At 28.2% G+C, this 13,716-nt stretch overlaps 1 protein-coding gene across 1 annotated transcript; it reads right to left on the bottom strand.

The window, feature by feature from the left end:
* Positions 1 to 647: 647 nt before the first annotated feature.
* LOC115697770 (ornithine aminotransferase, mitochondrial) lies at positions 648 to 6,053 on the bottom strand. Its single transcript, XM_030624895.2, has 10 exons — positions 5,612 to 6,053; positions 5,053 to 5,161; positions 4,589 to 4,819; positions 3,980 to 4,139; positions 3,802 to 3,857; positions 3,515 to 3,667; positions 3,340 to 3,437; positions 3,059 to 3,139; positions 2,713 to 2,946; positions 648 to 1,061 (listed from the first exon to the last, which is right to left on the bottom strand). The coding sequence occupies exons 1-10, from the start codon at positions 5,767 to 5,769 to the stop codon at positions 893 to 895; spliced, it is 1,449 nt and encodes a 482-aa protein (XP_030480755.2). The 5' UTR covers positions 5,770 to 6,053; the 3' UTR covers positions 648 to 892.
* Positions 6,054 to 13,716: the final 7,663 nt, after the last annotated feature.

Here is a 13,716-nt window from a genome sequence, read left to right as displayed (position 1 = left end):
TACTTCAGTGATTGTTTATATACTAAATCATGCTCCCCAGACTTTGATATCTACAAAATCATGCTCCTCGAACTTTGACATATACTAAATCATGGCCCCTGAACTTTCATCCATGTTAGACTTTTTTACTAAAATTGGAAAAAAGTCCTTAAATCCAACAATCTAAATAGTTTAGGGGGCATTTTTAACGATCTTAAAAGTTCAGGGAGCATAATTTGGTACATGTCAAAGTTCAGGGGACAAAAATCCTAATTAGCCTATAAATAATGATAAACAAATAATCACAAATTCGAATCACCTACTTTTATAGTAAATGAAATATACAGAAAATATCAGCAATATTAAATTGGGAAAGAAAATTAGAATTAGAAATTAATAAAAGAGCAAGGATATAGGCTTGTGTGACTAAAAAACCAGAAAATATCTATTCTAGTTCTATCATTGGCTATGGGCTCAAATCTAAGAGAAATTCTAGAAAATGTTACCCTGAAATTGAGAAAAAAAGATTAAGTAAAAGAAAATGCCATTTAAATTACCAAATTGTTTTTATTTTGATTATTATATTATTTGAAAAAATAATGAAGAAAATCAAAAGAGCATTATTAACTCTAACAAAACATAAAATGGAATTGATTCAAACTCAAGAGTAAGGTGTGAAAATGATCTTAAATTGATTCTATAGATTCTCCAATCATCAGTGATGAAGTTTCTTAACATTATTACACTAAGTAAGATCCATGTCTTAAGCTTATCTAAACATATAATAATAACAATAATATATGAAGTTACTACAGAGACAGAGTTTCCATATTATTAGCCTAATATACTATTGTATTATGTAAAATGTTTTAAAAATAGAAATGAAATTTTGCTCACTCATTAACTCAAGAGCTCATTCTTTGTCTTGAGAAGCATACAAGTCTCTTCCACAACGGTCGCATGTGTTCGAAGAAGCATTCGAAGAGGTATCTTTCGGCTTTGGCTTTGTCTTTTTCATGTCTGGTAAATCCAGTTTTAGAACATCATGAAGGGCATTTAACCCTTCTTGGAGCTCATCCAAACTATTGTAATAAACAAAATATATGTCACAAAATAACAGCATAGATTCCATCATAATCATATTCATCAAGTGTGTTAAGAATTTCATTCTGGATTTCCTATGAATTATGCATAAGTTTATTTCGATGCAGCTAGATATTGTTAGATTGTTTCGAAAAGAAGAAACTTGTTGATTGGTGATTCAAGCCTTCTCAAGGAAAACAAAGCAACTGAGTGAAATGAAGGTCCGAACGAGTCGAAAATGGGGCTGAAGAAGTATGATGGGGTAAGATTAATTCTTGGTGGCTACATGGTTATTTAAGTGGAAAGGATTTGAGGAATTGTCTTTTCTAGACCTGATCAGGGAATGAAATTGATAGAGCGTAGTAGTGCTGTAAATATGGGCCGGACTTTTTAACACGGCACGAGCCGGCATTAAAAAATATGTGCTCAGGCACAACACGACACGAGAAAATATGAATTTTGGCACGACACGACAAGCCCGAAAGTACGAATAGATTAAGTCGAAAGCATGACACATTAAAAAGTTCAATAATTTGATAATAATAACAATGATAAATATTTAATTGTCAATTAAAATGGTAATAGTATTCAAATTATAATAATTATAATTATTTTTTATATGATTGTGTGTAACTATTATTGAAAAAATACATAAAAGTAATTAAAATTATAAAATACACATATTTTAGTATTTAGCTCATCAATTATAATAAAAATGCAAAAATATAGGACACGAATTTGAGCCCGTATAAGAAAACAGGTTGGTCCATTTAAGAAAAATGAGATGACATGTATAAAACACGACATAAATCTGAGCATGGCATGAATTACTGGACTTGTGAGTTGTGTCGGGCCTAACTATAAAATTGTTGCACGGCATAGTACGACCCGTATTTTTTTATGGCACAGCACGGCATGACCCATATCTTTTTATGACACGGCACGACACGACACATGTTTTATATTTTATTATAGTCCGGCATGGCACAACCCATATTTTAAAAAGCACGAAAATATGGGCCAAATTAGCATGACACGCACGTATTTACAGCTATGGAGCAAAGAATAGTCAGAGGGGGGCTCGATTAGAGTGTGGCTGGGGTCTAGGCTAAGAGAATAAATAGAGGAAGGGATTTCATTTGTAAGGGTGTGAAGAAATTGGTTAGGGTTGTAACCCAAATAGGAGAGAATCTGTCTCTCGAATACAAACTACTATTCGGTTTTCCTATTTCTCTTACTGTTCTTGCTGTTCATAGCCAATTGATAGGAAATTCCTATCAAAGATCTCATCTTACTCTAAGTTAACCTTAGCCAGCTGTAATTTTAATTCATGCTTGTAAACTATTTCTCTTTATAGGTGTATTGTTCGACAGCTACAGTTAGCTTGTAACCACGGTATTCCTTTGCCATAAGCGAGGCTCCCTAATAAATTTGGGAGGAGGTCAGTCTAAGACACATGACCTCAAATGAAAATCCATAAAGGCAAGAAAGAACCCTTAAGATTATGGTCAAGAGTAGCGTTAAGGATTGGCACGAAATTTTAACTTAAAATGTCAATGTCAATGTCAAATGATAAAAAGATAAAGATAATATGCATGTGTTGTATTTCATCATGATGTCAATGGGAAATTCATAAGCATGGTTACTTACCTTATTGTCAATGGAGGAGTTAATCTGATAATAGTATCATGTGTAGGCTTTGCAAGAACTCCTCTTTCCTTCAACTTAAGACAGATATCATAAGCCGAAACAGGGTGCAAGTTCTTACTGTTAAGCTCCATGGCACTGAACAAGCCTCTTCCTCGAACTTTCTTAATGTAGTCGGGGAATTTCTGTTGAATTTTAAGTAGTTTTTTCATAAGTTCCTGTCCTAGTTGTGCAGATCTGTAAGAAGAATAAAAGCATGGAAATTGTGAAAATTCTGGGAAAAGACTTCATAAAAAATAAATTTCCATGTCATATTGAAGACACGGCGGTATGCAATGAAATTATTTACCTCTCGGAAAGTTTCTCATCTTTGATTACATCAAGCGACGCAATGGCAATTGCACTAGCCAATGGGTTCCCGCCAAAGGTACTAAGTCAATAACAAATCAAAGCAAGGTGAGCTCTTGCCTGGTAAGTGTCAATTGGAAAGAAAAGAAATTATAAAGACGACATTTTTCTTTGGGGGGCGATATGGTTCTTTCTCTATTTACACACAATAAAATCCATTGAGACAAAGCCTTAGCTAGTGATGATTAGAATCAATATTAGCAAGTAAGCATAAGTGCAAACCTTCCATGCTCTCCAGGTCTGATACAGAGCATCACATCTTTGTCTGCAAGAACTGCACTTACCGGGATTACTCCACCGCCTAAGGCTTTTCCTAAAATCTGAAGAGAAAAAAAGAATGAATATAAACTTTGGTTTCATGAGTGAGTAGAGTGTGAAAAAGAAAGTGACGGCTTACCACTACATCTGGGCGAACTTCTTCCCAATCACAAGCGAGCAATTTTCCCGATCTAGCTAAGCCAGATTGGATTTCGTCAGCAATCATTAAAATGTTGTATTTTGAGCAAAGTTCTCTGACAGATTTTAAATAACCATCAGGAGGAATAACAACCTACCAACCAACAACCAAAAGATACAATTTTTCTCAGGTAGTTTAAATGAACAAACACATGAACACTTGTACATGCTTTCTTTAATTTTAACTTATTAAACTCAAGAAAAAATATCTGTTTTGCAAAAACGTACCCCGGCCTCTCCTTGGATGGGTTCAAACAAAAATCCAGCTATATGATCTCCATTTTCTGCACTTCACAACAATCATAAGTTAACATATAAAATAAATTGACATTACAAAGATATCTCTGTATAAAATTTCCCCTCTTTCTCAAAATTCAAAATGCAAGAAAGCTTAGAGAACACAAACCTTTAAAAGCTTTTTCAAGGGCTTCTAAATCACCAAAATCAACTTTGAGATGACCAGGCAACAAGGGTCCAAAACCTCGGGTTGCCTCATTGTCGCAGCTCATTGAGATGACACCCAATGTACGACCATGGAAGCATCCACAGCATGACACGATGATAGCCTACACATATTGTCATTGTGAATAAGAGAAATATTATCATAACAGAAAATGTTGCAAAGCAAACTAGAATAGAAGGATAGTCTTAGGCATAACCATATAAATTTCTTAACAATTACTTAAATGCAGATAGGATGAGACCACAAGTTCCGAATACTAACATGATTAGCAACTGGATAATTTGTCTTCAATAAGCATATTCAAATTTAACACCGAGTGTTTATAATGAGTGGACAACAGAAAAATCCATATTTAAGAACAGATCAATGCAAATTGGAAACTAAAATGAGATAAATTAAATCTATACTCCACACAACAGCTAAGATGGGCAACAGTTGTAAGCATTGAAATAATAATAACTTAACTCAATCATTGTTTATCAAGGCCAGTAAATAACTAAGACATAGAGAGATGACCTTGCATCTGTTGTATATAATCTCCATGAATTTTACCTTATCATTTGGAATTTTCTTTTTCTCGTAACCCCATTTCCTGGCTAACTTCAGAGCTGTTTCTACACCTTCAGCACCAGTGTTCATAGGCAGAACCATGTCATATCCGAACATATCTGTTAGACGCTCAGCAAATATCGGAAATTTATCATTATAGAATGCTCGAGAGCTAAGGGTGAGCCTTTCCGCCTGTTCTTGTAAAGCCTTCATGATTTTCGGATGACAATGTCCCTATAACAAGAACTTATGAAATAAGAATCCATAATATCTCATATGAAAAACACAAAAAGGGAACTGGAATTCGATATAAATTCGATTGAATTGAACATCAGTAAATTGTCTGCCTTACATCTTCTATGAAAAGCAATTGTCACAGTAATAAGCAAGTTGGCTCAGAGAGAAACAAATTCAGTGATCAAGTAACAAAAATACACATAACAACAAAAATTCTCAATCTTGTGTACCTGATTAACTGCAGAATAAGCAGAGAGAAAATCTAGATACCGTTTGCCTTCAGGATCCCATATACATGATCCCTTTGCCTGAGAGAACACAACTGGTATTGGGTGATAGCTGCATAATTTCAACAAGTACTAAAATGTCTTAGACAAATATTAATCTATTAGCAACAGGTGCTCAATTAGATTGCTCTAACAGAAGAAATTAACATACAAGAAAAACCATACACAAGATAATGTAAAAGTGGAAACTTCAGAACATGAAAATGACACAAGTTGAAGAACAAAAAAATAGTAAAGTCTCTCTCTTTCTCTATTAAATAAACAATTTAGCACTGAAATTACTAAGTCCAATATCAGGATTAGCATTCAAAATCATCATCATAATAATCTTTCACAAAAAAGTGAAATTTGGAAAACAAAGAGGAGCCTTTTGCTCAACCCAAGAACACTCAAAATCTTGCCTACCCATTTCCCCCAAAACCCAAAATACGCTAAGTTATCAAAAAAAGGTATAATTCAGAGAAAACCCATTGAAGCATAATGAGAGAGAGAGAGAGATTACTTGTGAGCACTGAACTCTTGTTCGGAGTTGATGAGGTCTTGGGAGGAAGAAGATGAAGAAGAGGGGTTGGGTTTAGGGAGACCAGTAAAATTCCTGGTTGCAGTAAAACTAAGTCTGCCCAGAACATGATTCAGCTGCAAACACCTCCCATACGCCATTGATGACCGAGAACCAGAGAGAATTTTGGTGGGGTTGTTCTTTCTCTTCTAAGAAATAACTTCAATCAATGAAAAGGCGTAAAAGATTGAAACTTTGAAATGGACATGTGTTGTTGGATAATATAATATTGGTATTTGATACGATGATGATGATGATGATGATCACAATTCATATGTAGTGTCAAGTCATTCAATTCATAGCAAAGCAATATTTTTCATTATTGTCGTTTTTCAGTTACACTTCCCAAAGCAACCATTATCCATATTTCCCCTCCAATTCTATTATAATAATTTAGATTATGATATGATAATTTAATTTAATAAGAAAATTTAAGTGTTGTTTGTTACATAACTATTAAAAACTAGGCAATAAAACCGCGCGTTGCGCCATTTTTTTCACATAATTTTTGTTAATATAATAAATATAATAACAAAAAGGTATTAATATTTTTTTAATTATTTTTTATCATATTATTATTATTATTACTGTTGTTAATTTGTTGATTTAATTAAAAGTGTAACAAATTGTGGTGTGTGAATATGGATTTTGTACATTTTTTATATAGTATTTTAATTTTTGTATGTTTTTATTTATATATCTTTTAAATTATTTTATTATTATTATTATTCGTCCAGTTATATATTCAAATAAAATTTATAAGAAAGGAGAAGTTAAATTTTTTTACTTCTTATTTTTTATTTTTTATTATTTTTTGCTGATAATTTTATTTTAATAATTTTATTCTAAGTGCACATTATTAAATTATATGTAAAATATTAAATATAGCAATAGTCATTTTACCATATCATAATAATATAAAAACCCTTATGATTATATTTAAATGTTATACTATCAAATGTCAAGTGAAATGTAACTAATTTTGTAATAAAATGTAAAGGTAATTAATATTGATTGGAAACTTTTCTATGAAATGTATATGTTTTTCTTTGGGTCATGAATTAATCTTCTTTAAATTATCAAAGTGAATAATTAATTTCTAAAACTTGCTTTGCTTAGCCTTAATATGACTTTTACTACTAAAATTTATTTAGCATCATAGTATGTCAAGTACAATACCATTTGATTATTTACGCCTAATGAGAAAATAAAAATAAAATTATTGTTAAATTCATATTTTCTAAGACTATTCTTAATTATTGTTAAATTCTCTAAGCCTAATTGACATTCGATCGGTACAACATATTATTTGAATTTAATATTTTGTTTTGTTATTTTTTAACATATTATTATACTATAATTTTAAAATTTAAAAGTATGTTTTATCTTTTTACTAATTAATCTTACATTTTACATTTTTTAACCATAGATTACGTTACAAAATTATTAGGAGTGTTTATTATTTTATTTTAAGACTAATAAATCACATTATTAAAGATTATTCCAAATTATTTTTTAACTGAAATAATAAATTAGTCATTAATTAAGTTTTTCGGTTTATTTTTTTTAAAAAAAGGATTATAAGTTTAACATTTACATTTTTTAACTGAATAAATAAATTTGTTATTAATTTTTTTAATTAATTATTAATGCATCAGTGTAATTAAAAGAGGAAGTGTAATAGGTTAGCTCTTCACTTGGCTGTCATGATGAGGAATGCTAAAAGGCACTAATAATACATAGCAATTTTCTCAGTGTCATATTATTATTGGTACAATTAAATATCATGTCTCATATATATAACTTTCAAGAAATATCGCGAGTAAATTATAGAGTGTCACCTCAAGTAGTGCTAAACACCTTATGGTGCTTAATAACAATGGTCCTACCATGATTAAGTATTAATTACTAACTTAAGTTACAAAATCATAAAATTTTTATTTTATTATCTGTTACATTTTATAAAATAATTAATCTTTAAATTGCATATGGAACTCAAACGTTTCTTTTTTACTATATAATTCTCTTTTATTTTTGTTTTTTGGTTTTACAATGAGGAGAACAAATTAGAAATAAAAAGTAATGTCATTAACTATGATGTGGATTCTTGTTATCATAATATTATTATTTTCAACATAAAAAATAAATTGAATCTACTTTAGTTTTTAAAAATAGGTTGCATATGAATTCAATTTTAATTGATTTGCTTTCATATGAAGAAAATAAATAGAATTAAAAATGTACTTTTTATTTTTCGTTATAAATTTAGATTCTTTCTTTTCCTTTCACATTGTAAAATTAGTGTAAACATAAGATAACAATAACAATAGACATATATAAGCAATTTATGAATTGAACAACTCATGGAATTATGAAATTGTAACTAACTTAATTATTATAATAAAGTGATTTTAGAACATTTGAAAATTGTTACCATCTTTGAAATAAAACTAATAAGATAATCGTAGAAAACTAAAATCAAGAGACTCAATCGTAAATTGGACACAACATACAATTAAAAAAAATTATTATACTCTTATTAGTAAAACACAATATATATGTACTTCTCCAAAATATAAGGTATAATAGGAAGAAGTATTTTCTAAGAAATTATGTTCCATACACATTGAATTGACTCCAAAAAGATGAGAAACTTAAAAAAAAAATGATATTATAAATTATGTATTTCAATAACCAAAACAAACAATTAATTCTTTTTCAATATCAATAATCAAAAATTGTAGAGCTTATATATATATATATAAATATATATATATATACCTACGGAGTATTAAAGTAAATTCAGTGCCATATTTATCTTTAAAAAGCAGAGAAACCACAAGTTTGAAATGATAACAAAATAATAAATATGAAAATATGTATGTTATATTTATTCATAGCATAAAGATTACTTACAAGAGATTAGATGTTAAACTTACCTCTTCTTAAAAAAATTGATGATGTAGAATTCTTTATGAAGCTAGTTAATTCAAATAAAACTATACAAACAAAAGGAATGTACATTAATTGAGAAATGCTCAAAACTAAAAACTAAAAATTCTATAAAAAAAACCTTCAAATGAGAGAAACATATAAGAATGTAGATTTAAATTAGAGATAAATAGAAATGCATAATGTACAGTCATCAAATAAAGAGTTGTAAATACAATCTTTTTGGCATGAGATGGAGGATGAAGAAGAAATGCAAATGAGAAATAAAATATAGAAATTAGCTTAAAAGTATACTTGTCTTGTTAAAAATTCATACCTCACATGTGTGTATATATATAATTAGAATTGAGAGAGAGGTATAAGAATTTGAAATGGCCATTATATGAGAATGAACTTCCAAAAAGAAAAATAAGCAACAATTACAATTGTATATTATTCATTCATTATTATTAAAAATAAATTTTAGTGAGTGCTCCTATTAAACATAAAAAAAACGTTTTGAGTTAATGAATAGGCTAAATAAATAGTGTTAATGAATTCAGTTATATTTTATGCATTTATTATTTATGTTAATAAATATATGAAAAGAAAAGTTTGTGTCCATTGATTTTATTAATATTATATTATATTAAATGATAAAATAGTTAAAAACAGAAAAAATAAGAAAAATTGAAAAAATAGGAAAATGGAAAGAACACTCATACAATCCGCCACCTCACATACCCTAACAACAACATTATATAAATATATAGATAGATAGATAGATTAGAATCTCCCTCCCTCAACGTCAAAAAAAAAAAAAGTAAGACTTTAATTTTTGAATTTTGACGTATAACTTATTTGAATTTTTTTGTCAAATTTTATTAATAGAAATTTTATTAAAATTTAAGGAACACAATTTAGTATAAGGATAATCGTTGCGTTTGTAAAATTGAAAGTCCTTGAATTTATAATTTCAATAGTTCAAGAAGAATTTTTAAAAGTTTGAAAAGTTTAAAAGTATAATTTGATACATGTCAAAATTCAAAAAAAAAAAAAATCCTAACTAACCTTTAAATTAAATTAAAAACGACACAAAACTCTCTAATTTAATGTCCATAAATTATGTTAGTTTCAATCAAATAAGATATGTATGTAAAACTTTTTGTGGAAAAAATTGAATAAATACATTTTTTGTTATAAAAAGAAATACATTTAATGCATGTTTACTAATCTAACATTAGAAAAAAAAAATTAAAATTTACTTATCAAAAATATTTCATTATATTATTTACTGATCTGACTGGAAAGAAAATTAGAATAATTTTATTTTATTTACATATTTAGAAGGTAATCAGAATGCTTTAATTTACTGAATTGCTATTGTTAAAGAATGTAATTAGTTTTTAGTTAAATAGCGGTATAAATACTCAATGTTTTAAGTTTGTAAGTGGCTTCAACTCAATATTTCTTTTTAGCGGTATAAGTATCCATATTTGTAAAACTGTAATTTTTCTCTAATTTTGTCAGTACAGACTTTGTTATTGTCTAAAACAGGGCACATATAAAGCTCAGATTCTAGATCATTGGGTCTAAACAGAAACATGTAGTTTCAGTTACTTTCAAATATTATTTTAATTGATTCAAAATGAAGTTTGTACTGATGAAACTGGAGAAAAATTACAGTTTTACAAACATTGGGCACTTATGCTGCTAAATATAAATATTGGGTTTATGCCGCTTACAAACTTAAAACTTTAGGTACTTATTCACTATTTACATTTATTTTTTATTTTTAGATTTTAAAAATGTATATTTGTTTTTTTTTTAGTTAATAAAAATAATTTATTTTTTTTAAAAAAAAGTAACAATATCATAAAAATAGATAGAGAATTTTCCCATTTCTTTTCGTGTCCTTGTTAGACCCTTGGTTCGCTTCACTTATGTTAGGAGAAGTAAAAGGTCTCACTAGAAGTAAAACTCTCACTAGAATTAATTTGGAGAAGTAAAATGTTTGTAGTATATTTATTGTATATTTATTTTTGACTTTTAATTAGTGTTATATATGTGTATTCAGTGGTGTAGTAGGTATGCTTGAACTGGTTATTTATTTCAACATCAATAGGAGAGGCCCATACTCTTGAAATTTGTGGAGTTGTGAATTGTGTGAATCACATTTCATCAATACTAGTTTTTTCTTCATCATCCATTTTTACTATTGAAATACATATTATCCCTATTACTATTATATTATACTGTTGTATTTGCTAGTAATCAAGCAGCAGCAGTTCGGATCATATTAATTGGTATCAGAGCACAAATTCTTGTAAATCGTGTCGATGAGAATGGAGAAGGGAATGCAGACCATTGATGCCAAGATTTCACGCATGAAAGAACATTCAAAATCCCATGATCACAGCTTGATCGTGATCACATAACAACTAAAGACGTTGATGAATGGTCAAGCTCATATCGCTGATGAACTCACTAGCATCCATGAAGCTAAATCTTAAATCTTGTCCAACTAAACTTTAGATACTCAACCTTATCATAATGACAATAATGATAAGCAAACATGTACATATAATAAAATCTCCATAATTGAGAAATTTTAACACAAATATCTATTTCTGACAATAAATCTTATTTTTTACTCATGTACATATAAACTCACTTGTTCTCTTGCCCAGGAAGACTAGCAATCTCCACTACTCTTTTTCTACAAACCAAGAACATCAAAGAATAAAGGAAGCAAAACATAGTATGTCTTTATTGTATTCTTTGCTGTCGCATTTATCTTGGCAGTCCTCAAAGAATTATAAAGAAATATAATTCTCTCATTCAAATCAAGCCGTCCAATGCCCAATGGCTAACTTTTCGAAAATTCACAATAAATAAAATTTGGTCAACTTCATACCAAGGCTTATAACATGGAATTCTCAAACCGTTTTAATACTAAAATAATATAATGAAACTATAAATAAATCCAGTCACATATAACAACTACACCAAATTAAAAAAAAAAAAACAGTGTATACAATACTTAACTAAATCAGGACAAAACTAAAAACATACTAAATACCATACCACATAAAATCAAATAATATACAAATCACAAGGAATAAAATGTGTTCCACAATCTAACATATGTACACATAAAAAGTTTTAAAACTGTAATGAAATCGAAATAAAACTAAAAAACAAAGAACAAAATAGAGTAACTACACCATGTCAAAGAAAAAAACATTATATACACTAATTTAGGGCGAACCCCTAAAATAGGGAAAAGATCACAAAATACAAAAAAAAAAAAAAAAAAAAAAGATAAAGAATACAATTCACTAACAATAAAACAAACATTAAAATGTACAATAATGAAAAAAAAAATCTAAAAAAAAAAAAAAAAAACCTAAACCTAACAAATGTTCAAAGTAGTAATCAAACATTTAAACAACCAAAAAAATGTAAAACCTATACTAAAATCGAATGGAAAACATAACTCATAAAAGATGAAATATTTAAAAGTTATGGCAAAACGAAAAATGAAACGGAAATAAAACCTTGATAATATGATCAGATTACTTCTTCATCTTTTAGCCTCCAGGAAAGGACTCTTCTCAGCCTTAACAGTTTTTCATTTCTTCTTCTGAGGAGGACGAACAAGTTTTGTAATAGGGAGAGCAAAATTAGAATCATCATTGTCATCAATAGGGCGTTTACCTTTAGCTTTGTTGGCCCAAGCTTTAACACCTATTTTCGCAGATTTCTTCAACAATGGTGAAGGTGCAGATAAGGACCAAGTCACCGCCATTGTATATAGCATTTTATAAAATGAAAGAAAAAAAAAAGAATGGGAAAATTGTGGGCAGTTGCAAAGTAAAACGTGGAGATGGAGGAGGAGATCAAATTTTTGAAAAGAAAATACGATTTTAGATTTTGATCGTAGATAACAACTGAAAATCAAATCCGTGTATGAAAAAATAAATTGAAAATGAAAAAAAAAAATTAGGGAAAATAGGTAGAGTGACATCATGAGTATGCAAAATGTATGTGTAAGTGATATTTTAGTAAATAAAATAACTAAAGAGGTATAAAAGTTGACCCACCTTTGTAAAAGTAAAATTGTAATAAAAGTTACTTTTTTGTATTTTTCATGTAAATTTTTCAAAAATAATATAGATTAGAAAAAAAAATATTTAATTTTAATAAAATTGATTTTTTTTATAGAATAATTACTTTATTTTATTTTATTTTTAAACTAAGAGAATCATTTCAATGCGTAATAATTTAATTTTTTTTTTTAAAAAAATGGTAGGAACTAACTTTTATTTACTAATATAAAGTTTAATTTTATTTTATTATAATTTATTTCATTCTTATTTTCATTGTGAAATTACTACATTACTCTTAAATGTATCATTACACAATTTGAGTAGAGAAAAAAAAAAAAATAGTAATTTCATTTTCATTTGCGTTTATAATTCTTTCTTTGCTCCCATTTTCTTTCTAATTTGAAATGAAGGAGACCAATAAAACGATAGAAATATAAGTGACATAAAAGAATTACTTTTCCTTGCAAATTATTTGCTTAACCACATAAAATTTTGTCAAGGTAATTTTATATTAATCTAATTTGATAAGTAATTATGGATTAATAAATAAATGTATACATATTGATGAATTGATGCAATTTGAACCATTATCCCCATTTTGGTTAAATTTTATTTTTACTCTTTAAACTTTTTATTTACAAAAATATATCTTTAATAAATATAATAAATCGTGTTTTATAGTTGTCATGAAATTGTTTTTCTAGTTATTTATAGTTGTCATGAGATTGATTTCTCATTATTTTTAGTTGTTTTCTTATTTTTTATTAAGCAAAGTGTATATTTGTTAGGGTATTTGCGATACGGGTGGTGCAGGTTGTAATCATTTTTTTCAAACCAAACTACATATGTAATTTTTTATAATTTCTCAAACAGCAACCGCACCGCGAGATCTTAAAATCGCAAAAAATCACACCGCAATGTAATATGGTGTAATATGATTTGAGCGGTTTACACTATGATTATTATTAAAAATTATAATAAAAATTTACAAATCAAATAAATAAA

Source organism: Cannabis sativa, chromosome 7, assembly GCF_029168945.1.
Source record: "Cannabis sativa cultivar Pink pepper isolate KNU-18-1 chromosome 7, ASM2916894v1, whole genome shotgun sequence".
NCBI lineage: Eukaryota > Viridiplantae > Streptophyta > Magnoliopsida > Rosales > Cannabaceae > Cannabis > Cannabis sativa.
Note: the sequence above shows the minus strand (reverse complement) of the source record. Positions and strands in the feature narration are given on the sequence as shown.